This window comes from Capra hircus, chromosome 4 (assembly GCF_001704415.2).
Source record: "Capra hircus breed San Clemente chromosome 4, ASM170441v1, whole genome shotgun sequence".
NCBI lineage: Eukaryota > Metazoa > Chordata > Mammalia > Artiodactyla > Bovidae > Capra > Capra hircus.
Window position 1 is genome coordinate 44,057,773 of NC_030811.1, and position 15,828 is coordinate 44,073,600.

The 15,828-nt window shown below is 46.7% G+C and overlaps 1 protein-coding gene across 1 annotated transcript; it reads right to left on the reverse strand.

The window, feature by feature from the left end:
- Positions 415-7,249, reverse strand: IGFBP3 (insulin like growth factor binding protein 3). Its single transcript, NM_001314219.1, is given in 5 exon segments — positions 415-474; positions 2,022-2,158; positions 3,149-3,268; positions 3,744-3,970; positions 6,775-7,249. Coding segments are annotated over 4 exon segments (882 nt in total). The 5' UTR covers positions 7,184-7,249; the 3' UTR covers positions 415-474; positions 2,022-2,032.

Sequence of the window (15,828 nt, forward strand, 5' to 3'; positions counted from 1 at the left end):
CATGGCCCGGGTAGCCCCAGGTGGGTGTGTCGGGATGCGTAGGCATTAAAGGACAGGGCGTTCCTCTTCTTGATGAGGCCTTGTCTCGTCTTACAAGTGGAGACGAAGCGAGTCTACATGAGCAACACCTGTTGCTAAGGCATGAAGTGGAGGGTTGGCTGTGGTGAACAGGTGGGGAGGGTCCCAGGACAGTGTGAGCTACGGCTGCACCACCGTGCTTGAGCTTACAAGTATTTTTATAGGAAGCAATGAGAAAAATCAAACAGCATTTCACTGACTACTGGAAAGTGGAAAGATGCCAGGTTCACCATGTGGAAGAAAACTAGGCATTTCAAACATCTCTTTCTAAACTTTGGTTTAAAAAAAAAATCAATTCACCACAAAAAGAAATAGAAGTCGAGGCTGTAGCCAGCTGCTGATCATGTCCTTGGCAGTCTTTTGTGCAAAATAAGGCATATTTGAGCTCCACATTAACTAAAACAGAAAGAAAAAGGAATGTGTTGAAATAAATCTCCCCAAAATCAAAAGGGCTCAACGCCCACCCTGGGATAATCAGGCATGACACCCACACATTTGGCAGAGCAGGGGCTCACTCTGCACTTTTTAATGAAGCAGAGAACTCCATGAGATGCCCATGATGTCCACTAACATAGTTGCCCTAAAATTACAATTATTTTTTTTAAGTTGCAAGGAAACAGAACTGATCACTAAAAATGACATTTTCTTCTGTTTACTTAAATTTATCTTGAGACCATGAAATATATTTATCTTTTTTTCTCCCAGTGGCTCTCAGTTATGAAAAGAAAACAAAATGAAATATGATTTTATTCTTTCACACGATGGTTTCAAATTTCATTTTCATATTAGATTTTTTTTTTAAAGAAAATGATTCATTTATTAATGAACTTGCTCAAAAATCAAGGAAATCACAAGTCAAAACCAGTCACTAGTTTGCAAAGGAAATACCTTTCATAAAGCCTGAAAACAAAAGTTCAACAAAAAGTGAAACCAAAACCATGTTCATTGTTCCCATCCTTGCTAAAACCTGGGGCTGGTACCTGTTGCTTGAGGAGTTTTGTTCTATGATAGTGTGGTGCTAAGTATGACTCATGGGCTTTAAGCGATACTAACTAATCTTTGATAAGATCTTTCATTAAAAGCGGTATTTTATACTAAATCAGATACACTTTCATCTTATTGATCTGATTTTTCTGTGGCTCTTAAGAGTGTCACCAAACAAAGTATAATTAGGACAAGGCCAATTTTATGTTTGGTGATGCTGGTGGTTTGGTCAGTAAATCATATCCAACTCTTGCGATCCCATGAAGTATAGCCCGCCAGGCTCTTCTGTCCATGGGATTTCTCAGGCAAGAATACTGGAGTGGGTTGCCATTCCCGTCTCCATTCATATTAGATTTAAGTAAACTCTATATTAAAATGATACTAGTCATTGACTCAGGATAGCTGTAATGTATTTTATCAGAAAAAAAAATGCTACCATCTTTTAGAAACTCATTCTTTCAACAAGTGCTTTTGGATGAAAACAATTTACATGTGTAATTAAATGAACCATGAGGCTCATGGGGGAAAAGCTTAACTTTGGAAATCTTACACTGCATGTGTAAGAATGTTTAAGTGTTGTAAGTTCTTTAAAATGAAGCAAAGTGTCTCCTCCCAGGTGTGCAGTGGCAAAGAATCCAGCTGCAATGCAGGAAATGCAAGAGATGTGGGTTTGATCCCTGGGTTAGGAAGGTTCCCTGGAGAAGGAAATGGCAACCGATTCCAGTATTCTTGCCTGGAAAATCCCATGGACAGAAGAGTCTAGTGGGAGCATGCATGCGAGGTGTCTCTTAGACAACCTGGCCATAGACCCTCTTTCCTGCTCTTGTCTGGGCAGATTGAGAGCTCTGTCTTGTGTGTAGGACTGTCCTCCAGGCCAGCCCCTGGGATCTACAGGTGTCCCCTCCCACCAGGGCCGGGTCCTGTGCCCCCGCGGATCCCTGCCAGTCCCCAGCACTTACGTGGCCACAGTCTACTTGCTCTCCGTGCTGAGGCAGTGCACGTCCCCTTTCCCCTTCACGCTGAAGGCCGGGAGGGGCTGCCCGTACTTATCCACACACCAGCAGAAACCCCGCTTCCTGCCCTTGGAAGGGCGGCACTGCAAGCAGAGCACAGATTAAATGAGCCCTGGGGAGGCCCCACCTTGGGGGTCCTATCAATGGGGCAGGTGGTCAGCACCCAGGATGGCTTCCCAGCGCAGTCCCTGCTACCCTCAGAAAGCACAACTGATCAAGGCCTTGTGTGCACAGCGTGTGTCTGGGCCATGATGGGTGGATGTGAGTGCCCCACAAAGCGAGGGCACCTGGTGGTTTTGTGTCCTTCAGGGTCTCACAGGAGTGGACACTAGACCCCGCTGGCCCTGCAAAGTCCCTGCTGAATGGGGGAGGCATGGCAATGCCCCTGTGTATGTGGTACCTTCTCAGGGTAAGTCTGCTGAATAAGTGATTAATAGAAATATACAAAAAGGCCAAAGAGACCTGTTCAGTGATCACTGAACAGGATGGGGCCCTCTGATCGAGGCCACTACCACCAACACTTTGAACATGGCTGTGCTGTTTTGTGATTAATTCTGTAGGTACTGTGGTAGGAGTTGTCCCACTAAAAAGTCAGTTGAGATGCTGTTAGAACATGATCTGAAATCTACACAGGTGCACTCCCTATGCCTTCAAATGAACACATCTCCCATGTGTCTGATCCTGTACAGCTGGGCACCATCAGGAAGGCATGGGCGTACAAGGGTCTGACATGGGAACTCAGAAGAAGCTTCCTGCCATAGGACATTACATCAGGCTTCTTGGGAATTCTCTACAATTGCTGATGAAAAATGTCCCTCCATGGTGCAATGCTAACATGTCCTGGTCCCTCCATGGCTAGTAAAGGGGTCCCAGGAGGCCTTACACTGCTTGTGGGTTGGGAAGGAGTCATGGACAGTGAGAAGACATTCATGTGAAGCCCCTCAGGTCTTGGGTGTGGTGGTGAGGGGCAGGGGTGGGAGCAGGGGCTGCAGCCAAGGACTCAGGTGGAAGCCTGTTCCCTCGTCCAGATCAGTGGAGGAGGGATAGGAGCAAGTTGCTTGGATGGTGCTCACCTGCTTTTTCTTGTAGAAGCCCTTCTTGTCACAGTTGGGAATGTGGATGGCCCTGGGGCTGAGTGTGTTCAGGAACTTGAGGTCGTTCAGTGTGTCCTCCATTTCCCGGCGGCAGGGCCCCTGGGGAGGAGGCACGGGTTACCTGGGAACTCTGTGTCTGATAAAACCCCATAACACCCAGGGAACTGACCATGTGCTCCTCGAGTATCTTTTGTCTGATTTAGTTGTCACCGTTCCCATGCAGATGCCAGCCACAGCCCCCTGTCTCTCTCATGATTCCCCAGGGCAAGCCATAGAACTGGGACAGGGGCACACAGGCCAGGACACTCAGAGGCCAAGTACAAAAAGAGGCCAGCTTTGTGAGAACACTGCTCTGCCCAGCAGAGGTCTGAAGAGCAGTACACTGATTCTCATGGGATCTCTGCCACAGGGGAGGGTCAATATCCCTTCTGTAGGAGGGGCTCACAGCTGCTTGGTGCATCAGCAGGACCACTGGAGTAACTGCTGGGCTCTTGAGTCAATGGTGACCCTGTGATCTCTGGATACCCAGGCCAGGTGGCCCCACCCCCACATCAACAAGAGGAAAAGCTCTTACGTATTCTGTCTCATGCTTGGACTCGGAGGAGAAGTTCTGGGTGTCTGTGCTCTGAGACTCGTAGTCAACCTTGTAGCGCTGGCTGTCCTTGGCATGACCTTTTTTGATGACATCCATCTTGGTGTGGGCGAGGTGGGATTTGGAGTCGGGCACCCGGCGTGTGGTGGGGAGAGCCTGGTTCTCCGTGCTCCCCATGCTGTGGTCTTCTTCCGACTCACTGCCATTTCCTTGAAGGACACAAGGAGGCACAGACTTGACGGTCATTGATATTTGATGACCGTCTTTTCAAAATCTTACTATTTCGATCAAGTCTGATCCACACGGAAACGTGATTCAACAATTACAAATAAGTTTAGAAAAAACACCGCAGTATCTCTCACCCTCCACCAGGACGGGGCAGACCTGAGTCAGGGAAGGCTCAGGCCCATTCAGAAATCCGGCAGGGCTACTTCAGAGCGGGCCTCCTGGATGTGGGACTTGTGGACAAGCGTATCTTCACCCCACCTGGACTTGCTGCATCAGAAGCACTGGGGTGATGGCGGCACCTGGGAGTCAGCAAGCCCCAGGGATTCTGATTCCAGCCTGTCCTAAGCGGTACCAGGTAAAGGGCTCAGATGGAGAAACTGAATTCTCTGCAAAGCAGCTTTATCTCAGGCACCTGGACTCAGGAGGCCTGTCTGGTAGTGTTCTATATGGTGTTCATGGCTGCAACTCTTACTCACTGTCCAGGTAGGGTCTGGAACACTCAGGAAAGCTACACAGACCCTGTGCATCCTGGGGCACTGTCCTGGATGAGTCCTTTCTACCCCCTTTGCACAGGAGCAGAGGGGACAAGGACATGTCCATCTCTCAAGGCTTCCAATCCTCTCTGCCAAAGAGCTTCACTTTGAAAAGGAAGCCTTCCTGCAGATCTCTGACCATAACCAAGCTAATGCAGACACACTTGCTATGGGCATTGGAATGTCCACAATATCACTGGAATGTCAAGGACTCGGACTAAATGTACAGCTGATGTGGAGCCAGGATGCTCTGCCCATTTCTTTTCCTGGATGAACCTGGGATGTTAAGGGAGAAGGGCCAGTAGAGAGCGCCTTCCTTTTGTCTGGTTCTATGTAGCCATGACACTGTCATAGGATGGTTTCACTCTGACAAGCAGTGCCCTGAGGCTATCCTCCCAGGCGGGGCTCAGTTCACTATCTGATCCTGTGTCTACTACACCTGAGGTGCCAACTGTACTGCTGCAGCTGACCTGTTCTCTACCCTCCCGAGAACACACCCATCGAGATGGTAGCCTGCTCACCCTCCTGGAAGCCCGCCAAAGCTTCTGGCTCTGGGCTCTGAGGAGCAAATTCTTTGCTCTAGCTTGGAGAATGCTTCTGGAGGGTTGAGTAGGGTTGAAAGATACTCTGCTCTGTTGCACAAGCTCTGCTCTCTTCAGGAGGCTCTTTGGACAGGTATGCTCACCGAGGTGTTTGGAGAAGTCCCCATTCCCTCTGGTTTTGATTTCCTCACCCAGGAAAAGAAACGGTTCCTTGAAGAGAAGTGGCAAATTTCCCAAAGGGTCTAGTGTCTGGGAAAGCACAAATTCATCCAGCTCAGATCCGATACAGTAAGTTTTAAATTTGGTTTCAATTTCCTTTCATCTTTGTTTTCTCTTTTCAGGGAGTACTGGGCCAAAGGGGAATGCTAAGAATATGTAAATGAATATATTTGCATTTCTTTTTCAAGAACTCTTTTGAGTAATTTCTTTTGGTTTCTTTCTAAGGTCTGCTGACAAGCACAAAGAGAAACCCCTTCCATTTAAGCCACAGATAATTGTCTTAAACTTTTGACTGTGACTTAAATTTACTTCTCCCCGCTCAAGTGAATTTGAGAAGTCACTTAGATCTTTTTGTAATTTTATAATAAACTACATCAACCTGTACTATGGAGATCCTATGACAGTAATCATAATGCCTATTAAAGTCTGGCCCCAAACGATAATATCTGTAACAACTTCTAAGATCACTTTTTGAATTTCCAAAAATGCACAGTAACAGTGAAGTACTCACACAGCAAATGACCCAACTGCCCTGTCAAACACATCCAGGAATTCTAACAGTCTACTATAGCCAATATATGTTTTAGGCAGTTGTAATTTTACCTTTTTCACTGGTTTTGGAAAGGAAATGGCCTCACCTGGAAGAGGAAACCTGCACGGAGGGAAATTAGAAGGGGACTTCCATCCTTCTAGCCACGGATGTTGGGGCGGGCGGAGGCTAGCCTACTGTGCTTTGTCCAGCTGGAGGTTGGAGGTGGGGGCTTTTTCTCCTAGCCTTCAGCTATGTGGAAACTTCTTCACTCACAGGACTTAGGCTGGCTAAGCATGCTTCAAAGTTAGAGGCACACCTGCCACCTCCAGAGTCACTTTTTTCTGAACGTCAGGTTGTCCGACTGCAGAAGATATACCCGGTTCCCACCTCCCTGGTTTTGGGACACCCCTGGACGGGACACTGCTTTGCAAACTGTGGTCTGTGCATATCTTAGTACTTTTAAAGCCAGGTACCATTTCCTACAACGTGCCCACATTCCCAGTCCAAATGCACCCGGTCCCGTCCCCTGCGCCTCTAGGTCCGCAAGAATCGTCTGCGCGGACACATTCGTTCTTAGTTCGTGGGAAACCCAAGTCGGAATTGGGCCGCACAGTACACGCCCACATTTCCGCGCGGCTCCTGCATGAATGGCCGGAGAATCTCCTCCGTCCAGGACCTCTCCATTGACCACTAACCTCCAAATCTGCTCCCTCCCTCCCCAAGGAATCTATAATCCGTTTTCGCCGGAAGAGTTTTACAATTTACAAGAACGCGCAACTCAAAGAACGAAGAGAGTAGAAGGCCGGTCGGGGAGGGTACCTCCGGCAAGTGCCCTCGCGTCTTGAGGCTTCAGCTTTCCCATGTACAACCCTTGGGGCGGGAAGAGCTACGAAGTAGCACCACCTCTGACCTTGGCCCAGGGGTGCGCTTCGGCAGCGCATCTGGCGCGGGCAGCTCACCTGGCGCGGGTGGCGCGGGCAGCAGGTAGGGGCTCAGGCGGCCGACGGCGCTGGCGTTGGCGCAGAGCCCGCGGCCGTCCAACAACGCGTGTAGCGGGCGCGGATCGCCAGGCGGCGGCTGGCAGCGGAGGCCGGAGCCACAGCGCTCGGTGTAGACGCCGCAAGGCTGACCCTCGCGCAGCGCGCAAGTGAGACAGCAACCGCAGCCCGGCTCGCGCACCAACTCGGCGCACGGGGGCGAGGGGGGCGGCGGCGCGCACTGGGCAACGGCACGCGCGTCGCACGGCTCGCAGCGCACCACCGGGCCGGCGCCCGCCGTGCCCGCCCCAGCTCGTGCCGCCGGCGGTCCGCGGAGCAATGCCAGCGCGGTCAGAGCCGCAGCCCAGAGCGCGGGGCGTGCCCGCAGCATGGCGCCCGCCGCGGGGGCCGGATGCTCGTCCGGCCGCGGGGCGCGGGGACTGGGCGGCAGCGAGCTGAGCGAGGCTGTAGGAGCGGGGCTGGCAAGGGTTGGCCCTCAGCGTGGAATAGCTGCCGCGCTCGCATCTGGGCGGTCCGGGGAGCGCCGGCCGCTATATAGAAGCCGGGCGGCCGAGGACACGCCCCGGAACGGCGCGCCGGCTGCGGGGAGGGGAGCGGGGGCGGGCCGGCGCAGACCCGGCTCCGCCGACCTGCGCCAAGCCGTGTGTTGCAGGGTCAAGTGCGGGGGCGCATAGCCCGCGGCCGCCGCGGCAGGCACCTGTTTCGCTACCGCAAGCTCGGTGCCCCCCCGACAACCCCTCCATTCCCGGAAACCTGGCAGCCCCACCAGTCTGCAGTCCCAGGTGCCTCCGGTCATCCAGGAGTCTTGGTCACCCCGGGATCTCTGGCGCCCCAGGCCACGCCAGCGACTCTGACCTGGGCCACTCCCTTGCAGCCGCCCTTCCCTCTCTGTGTCCCAGGTTGAGGTCACTCCGCTTCGAAATGGTGTCAAGGAAACTGGTGAGCTCAGCTTCTCACCGTGTGTACTTTGCAAAGCTTTGAAAATTTTAATTCCTCGGGTCGGGGGGTGGAGGATGAATTTCTGAATGAGGATGCCCTATTCGCATCTAAGTCTCAGGGAGCCAAGGACTTGGGGCTTTACCACAAGCAGCCCGCTCCCCACAAATGCAAGTCTGCAGGTGCTCACGTGGTCTTCGCTCTTTCCAGATAAGACTTCTCAGTGCCTTGAGGGTTCGCACTTTCCGGGTGTCTGCAAGTCCCTGGTTACTAAAATGGACCGGCGGCAAATGGTTACTTAGAGGGTTTGTCAGAAATTTGACGCGCTTGTCTTTGTTTTAGGTATTTTCCCTGATGAGGTTTTCAAATATAGCTTATATTCACAACAAAAGAATATAAAAAAACAATAAAACGAGCATTGCTGAAGTGTAATTAATAACTGAACAGTCCTTAAAATTGGTGATATTCACTGTCTTTTTTTTCAGGCTAGTTTTGTTTTCAAGTTCCCAGCGGTGCGTTGAAATGGAGACTCTGGGAGTCTCGCTCGTCTGTGTAATCTGAACACCTCGCATTACACAGGGCGGGCGGGGGGCGGGAGCGGCGGTGTGGTGAGCCGAAGGGCACAATTGCTCCCCGAAGTCTCCGCGAATCCGGTGGGCCAGCTCCGTGCGGGTCAATGGTGTCTGCCCTCCCCTTCCTTAGGTGACCAACAGAGGACGCCAGTGGTCCAGGATTAAATTGGGAATTATCAATACACTTTCAAGGTTCTTAAAAAGAGCCTGTGGATAAGCAGTGGCAACCCGCGATACCACCACAGAGCGGACTCTCCTGGACGCTGCGGAAAACAGATACTCCCCGGCTAGGAGGAGGTTAGGCGTCTAGGAGGAGCCTTTTGCAGTTTGCAGTAGAAACATCAAATAAGGACCTCCTTGCGTTCCCTCCTGTCCATAAAGAACAGGAGATAGGATGGGACATATCCCTTTTCACTAACAGAATTCAGCTGGCCTGATTATGATTGGTGATCGCTGAGGTCAGCCTGGTTATCTTCACTTCATGACAGAAACCTCCCATCTCCTTCCTCCACTCTGGCCAGAGCTCTCCTCTTTGTGTGTGTGTGTGTGTGTGTGTGTGTGTGTGTGTATCACCATAGCTAGCCTCCTTTTAGAAACTGGAAAGGCCAATTTACTCATACCTAATAAATAATAATAGTAATAATTGAGGGTTTTCCTTGGTGGCTCATATGTTAAAGAATCTGCCTGCAATGCAGGAGACCCAGGTTTGATCCCTGGGTCAGGAAGATCCCTGGAGTAGGGCTCGCAACCCACTCCTGTATTCTTGGCTGGAGAATTCCATGGACAGAGAAGCCTGGCTGGCTGAAGTCCATGGGATCGCACAGAGTTGGACACCTGAGTGACTAACACACACACACACACACACAATTATTGAGTCTCTGCAAAGGAGAGGAGATCAAAGGCAAACAGAGAGGATTTTGCCTCCCCCAGCCCACAAAGCCACAGCCCCTCATTTCTGTTACCCACCCTAACCCACCCAGAACTCAGACTAGACTGCCCTGTTTATTGTGAACTGTGCCATAACCATTACTCTCTATTCCCTTTCTCTTGTACTACTTCTGCATCCATATGTCATCTGCTTTGATAGCCAAGAACAGGAACAGAATCTCCAATTCCATTGGAAAGTTAAAGGAAACAAAACTTGCTACTCAATAACTAAACATGGATAACTGATACTAAGTTATCCATACTGATACTAAGATTGACTGATACTAAGATTCTTGGAGTGGCAAGCCCCCTCTGTTTAGTACTGTGTTATACATGGGATGAGCTGATCTTTGGTCAGTATGATACTTTTTACCGGCATTATCATCTGAGTAGTGGACAAGGGAAGCCCAGGGAGAATGCCTAAGTCACCCCGGCCTTGCAGTTTGAGAAAAGGTGAGTGTTCTGCGAGGGAGTCCCTAGGGGGCGCCTAAGCGCCAGGATGTCCTCCAACAAACCAGAGACCAAGAAAACTAAAGGTTACATTGTAACTTTCAATAACATTCCACAACCACGTTTTATAGACTGTCATGGCTTTTTTTCTGAAATCTTGCAACAGGAAGTAAGTAAATCTGTGGCAGTGATGTGGGAAGAATTGTATTTCAATTTTAGTCATTTTTATTTGACACAACTGCAGGGAACCACACCTCTCCCCATGGCCCTCCTTCCCCCCTAATGTAATTGTAGCAGGGTAAACTTAGGGTCTTGAATGGGATAAAACTTAATTTTATGGCATACTAGTTAATTTTGTCCAACTTTAATTAATCTGGAGTTTATGGTTATAACATAAACTATAGCAGTTAGTCGGAAAGATGGCTTTTCCCCTGGGGAAGGTACTTGGCATACAATTGCTGAATTGTAGCAGACAATCATTGGCACGAAGGACAGGAGACAGGATGGGGCGTTTCCTTTTCACTAACAGAGTTCAGCTGGCCTGGTTATGATTGGTGATTGCTGGGGTCAGCCTGGTTATCTTCACCTCATGACAGAAGCTGCTCATTTCTTGGAGCCCACTGCTCGGCTCACAGACACCTTGTCTCCATATGACATCTGCCTCCCTAGCTTCTCTTCTGCCCTGGCTGGGCATGCCACCCTACCGTCTCTCTCCCTGCCTCTAGCAGCAGGCTCTCTCTTCCACATCCCAGAGGTGTAGCTGTCAGGTTTACCTGCCAGAGTAGGCTTTGAATAGAAATGTTCTAACTCCTAGAGGGGAGTGATGTTATAGACTTAGATTCAGGGATGGGTGCCATTCTGCCTAAAGCTTTGCCATTTCCCACTAGGACCTGTGGGGGTAGGGAAAAGGGAACCTGATTTCTCCTCTATCAGATGGTCTGCTGGTAAGCCTCCTGAATTTGTGGATGCGTTACTGGGCTTCCCAGTGCCTCCGAGGTACAGAATCTACTTGCACTGCAGGAGATGTGTGTTAGATCCCTGGGTCGGGTAGATTCCACTGAAGGAGGGCATGGCAACCCACTCTAGTCTTCTTGCCTTTAGCATCCCTTGGACAGAGGAGCCTGGCGGGTTCAGTCCATAGGGTGGCAAAGAGTCGGACACGACTGAAGCAGCTGATCACGCATGCACGCGGGACACTACTGCTGGGAAGAACACTAGAAATTACCATAACCTACGAATGACACCATTAAGAGTTTATCTGTCCTCGAACTGAGCACCTCCATGTGCTGGCCACAGGGTCTCACAGGCTGTCTGTAAAGACTGAGGGGGACCAGACAGTGGTGGGCAGTATGACCTGGGAAATACAGCAGAGTTTACCAAGTCTACCTGTGACCCCGAGGACGAGGGGTAGAGACTTTCCTATGGAAGGAGCTTCAGAGAAGTGGTGGCATAGGAGTTGAGTTTAAAGAGGGGTATGAGCATGCAAGGACCTCAGCTCCGTGTACCTGGAGGGATGAGGGAGGCCTTGGAACGGACAGCACTGGTGTTGGCATGTGTCTGTCGGAAGAGGTGGACCTCTGAGGTTTGGAAGAGAAGAGAGAAAAGTTCAATAAGCTGAATTGAGAGGGTGGCACTGGTGGCATTAGAGTGGGCACTTCAAAGTTAGTGCCATCCTGCTTGGCTGACAATTTGGAGATGAATGGAAGGCCTCCAGAGAAAGGGCTTGGGCACGTTCTGAGCAGAAGACAAGCCTTCTGGGACCGCCCCCCCAACCCCCACTCCCCAGGGGTTAGGGGTGGAAAGGCAGGTTTCTGTCCAGCACAATGATTCTGTGCCACAGCCTTTGCTCTCCCAAGGGCATTGTTCTCCCCACGGGCCCAGTACCCATGTCCACACAGTCATTTACAGGGCAAGGCCTGTTTCTCTGTTCTGGTTATACACTGTAGGGCAGTTCATATGTCTGTTTCAAATCCAGCTTTTGTTCAAGGCTGAAACTTCGGGAACAAAAAGGGAGATTGGGACCTTGATCACAGGAAATCTGAATGTTTGCCCATCTGCTGACTCGTTCCTCCCCTTGCTGGCTTCTGACCTGGAACAGGTTCTGAAAGGGCGCTGCTGTGGATCTCATGGCATCTATGGAAGGGTTAACTCTTGGAAACAGTGATGCCCACTCTGTGGGAAGTTAAGAGTTTATTCCTGTATTCTCATAGCCACCTGAACAAGCCTTCTATTAGAAGTTTTATTCTCAGATGAATGCCAGCGCAGAGCACCTGCTCCCCTCAGATGCCTGATTGCTTAGTTCAAATGTTGGCATGTTTCCAGTTTCTGCTCTCTTTGGGGATAGTATGCAGTCTTCAGATTGTCCATGGGCTTAACAGGGTCTTCCCCTGGCAAATAGGGAGCAAGGAAGATTTGGCGGGCATTTTTCATTCAGTTGGCACCGACATACATCCTGTCACCTCCCAGGTAGGGATCTCCTTTCTGTCACTCCGGATTAGTTGGCATTTTCTGGAATTTTCAGTGAATGGAATTATACATTATAGACTCTTTTTCGTCTGGCTTCTTTTACTCAGCATAATTATTAATATTTTGAGATTTATCCCTGTTGAGTCGGGGATGAATAAGCAGTTCATTTTTGATGTTGTTGAGTTGAATCCCATTGGATAGCTACAATCCTGATTTTTTAAATCTATTCACCTTTTGGTGTATATTTGAGTTGTTTTCATTCTTTGGCTATTAAACATGAAACTGCTATGAAGATTCATGGACAAATATTTGTATGGATGTAAGTTTTCAGTTCTCCTAGGTAAATACTGGTAATGAAGTACCTGGATTATATTGTATATAATCATATATATGTAATATATATAATGTCATATAAGTCCACTCATATATATTCATATTCATATATAGAATATACATATATATACATATTTTTGATGTTTATGAAGTGGACAAACTGTCAAACTGTTTTCCAAAATGACTATATCATGTTCATTCCCACTGGTAGTGTGTGGGAGTTCCAGTTGCCAACAGTTGGGATGGGCAGTCTTTTTCATTTTAGCCATTCTATTAGTTAAATAATGGTATCTCATTTAGGTTTGAATTTGCATTGCCTTAATGACTAAGGATGTTGAGCATTTGCTTTGTGCTAATCGGTTGTCTGTGTATCTTCTCTCTTGTCTGTTCAAATTGTTACCCATTAAAAAAATTGGGCTGATTGTTTTCTTATTGAATTTTGAGATTTCTTTATATATTTTTGGGTACAATTCCCTCTCTACTGAATATATGACTTACAACTGTTTTCCCCTAGTCTATGGCTGGTCGTTCAAGGTTTAACAAGGTCTTATGGAGAGTGAAGATTTTAATTTTATAAAGTGTAGTTTGTCCTTTTCTCTTATAAACTATGCTTTTAGTGTTGCATTTAAGAAACCTTCAGCCAACTTAAGGTCACACACAAAGGGTTTATCTTCTTTTCTTCTAAAAGTTTTACAATTTTAGCTTTTATGTTTAGGCCTATGGTCCACTTGAGTTAATCTTCAAATATGGTGTGAGGTTTGAATTGAAGTTATATGGATATCTTTATTTCCAGCATCAATTTCTGAAAAGACTATTCTTTTCCACTGACTTGCCTTTGATGAAAATTAGTTGTCTTTATATGTATGAGTGTATTTTTGGATTCTTTGTTCTGTTCCATTTATCAATTCATTACGCCATCTCTACATGTCTATCTTTATGTCAGTATCATACAGTTTTTACTTCCTGTAGCTCTATAACAATCTTAAAATCATATGGTAATAATCCTCCAAATTTGTCTTTTTTTATTGAAAAGTTGTTTTGGCTTTTCTTTTTTTTTCATTTTATTATTATTTTTTAATTTAAATTTTTATTTTTACTTTATTTTACTTTACAATACTCTACTGTTTTTGCCATGCATTGTTTTGGTTTTTCAAGTCTTATAATTTTCATATACATTTTAGCACCAAATTTTCAATTTCTCTCTTTATAAATATGGCTACCAGAATTTTGGTTAGAACTTCTCTGATTCTAGAAATCAATTTGGGAAGAATTGACCTCTTAACAGTACTGAGTCTTCAGACTCATAAACACAGTATATATGTATTGACTTCTTTAGGAATTCTTTATTTTCTCTTAGCAATATTTTGTATTTTTCAGTGTTTAAGTCATTCATATGTTTTGTCAGACATATTCCTAACTATATCATATTTTTTGGATGTGGTTGTAAATGGTATATTTTTAAAGTTTAAATTTCTAAGTTTTTATTGCTAGTATACAATTGGTGTGGGTATATTGATTTTATATTCTGCAACTATGCAAAACTTACTTATTAGTTCTAGTAGTTCTATTATTTATTATATCATCTGTGAATAAAGAAGTTTTACTTCTTCTTTTTTTTTTTCTATTCTGGATGCTTTACTTTCTCTTGCCTCGTTACCCTGGCTGGAACTTCTAGTATGATGCTTGATTTGGAATGATAAAAGAGGACCTCCTTGTTTTGTTTCTGATCTTGGGAGCAAAACATTCAGACTTTCATAATCAAGTTTGATATTAGCTATAGGTTTTGCATGGATGACAGTTATCAGGATGACAAAGTTCTTCTCTCTTCCTGTTTTGCACAGAGAGCAATTTTTAGGGATAGATATTGACTTTTGTCCAATGCCTTACTGAATCTATTAAAGTGATCTGTAGCTTTTCTTTTTAAGTTTATTAGTCTGGTGAATTACATAGAATTATTTTCAAATGTTAAACCAGCCTTGCATTCCTGAGATAGCAGCCACCCCTGCCCCCCATCTCTTCCCCCAGCCCTTTGGTCATGGTGTATTATTATTTTATATATTTATGAACCTGGTTTGCCAAAATATTTTTTTCAGAATTTTTTGCATCTGTTTTCATGAATGTTATTAATCTATAGTTTTTTTCCCTGGTAATATCTTATTTCTGGGAGAGTTTATATAGAATCTTGATATTACTTTATATATTTGGTAGTATTTATCAGTGAAACCATCTGGGCCTGAAGTTCTCTTTATAGGAAGTTTTTAAATTGTTTTGATTTTCTTCTCTGCAGGCCCAGAGGGTAGAGAATCAAATAACAGTGGATTATTGTCAGGTCCTGAAACCTAGTGGAATTTTCCATGCTGAGTTTTGGACTTGCTTGGGACCCATGACCCTTTCATTCCTTCCAGTTTCTCCCTTTTGAAATGGAAATGCCTATCCTATGCCTGTCCCACCATTGCATTTCAGAAGCAGATAACATGCTTTCTAGTTTAAAAGGTCTACCCATGAAGACGGATTTTGCCCCAGGATGGGTCACACCCTCAGTATCAACCATCTGGGTCATTTAGGTAAGTAGATGATGGGACTGGGAACTTTTTGAGTTGATCATATTTAGATGAAATTTTGAGTTAATTCTGGAATGGAGGATTTTAAGATGAGGTGAATGTATTTTGTATGCATGGCAGATGTCAACTTTTGGAGGACAGAGAGTGAAGTAGACTGAATTAAATAGTGATACCTCAAAATTCAGGTACACATGGTAGGTGAAGTTAGTCTTAAATATCTTTGCAGATGCAATTAGATAAGATGAGCTTACACAGGAGGAGAGGAGGTCTTAAATCCAGAGATGGGTGTCCATGGACGGAGAGAGACACAGGTACAAACAGGAGAATGCCTCGTCAAGAGAGGCGGACATGGGAGAAAGGTAGCTGGAAGCCGAGGAACACCAAAGATTGCTGGCACCACCGTGTGCTCGGGGGCATGGGGAAGGAGTCTACCCAGTGTCTCGGAGGAAACTGGCCCAGCTGACCCCCTTTCAGACTTCTGCCCCCCAGAACTCAGAGATAATGAATTTCTGTTATTTTAAGCCACCCCATTTGTGGTAATTTGTTAGACAGCCTTAAGAAAGGAATATATTTTGTATTTGAAACAATGAGATTGGATGGAATTACCGAAGTGGTGAGTGAGGTCATGAGAAACTAAAAAAGCAAAAAAAAAAAAAAAAAAAAAGGCTGAGTTATCAGTGGGGAAAAGAGAAAAACCAACACAGGTGGGAGGAGAGAGGGGGGAAAATAGAGATCTCCAAGCAGGAGGTAGGTGGGTAGAGGAATGGCTT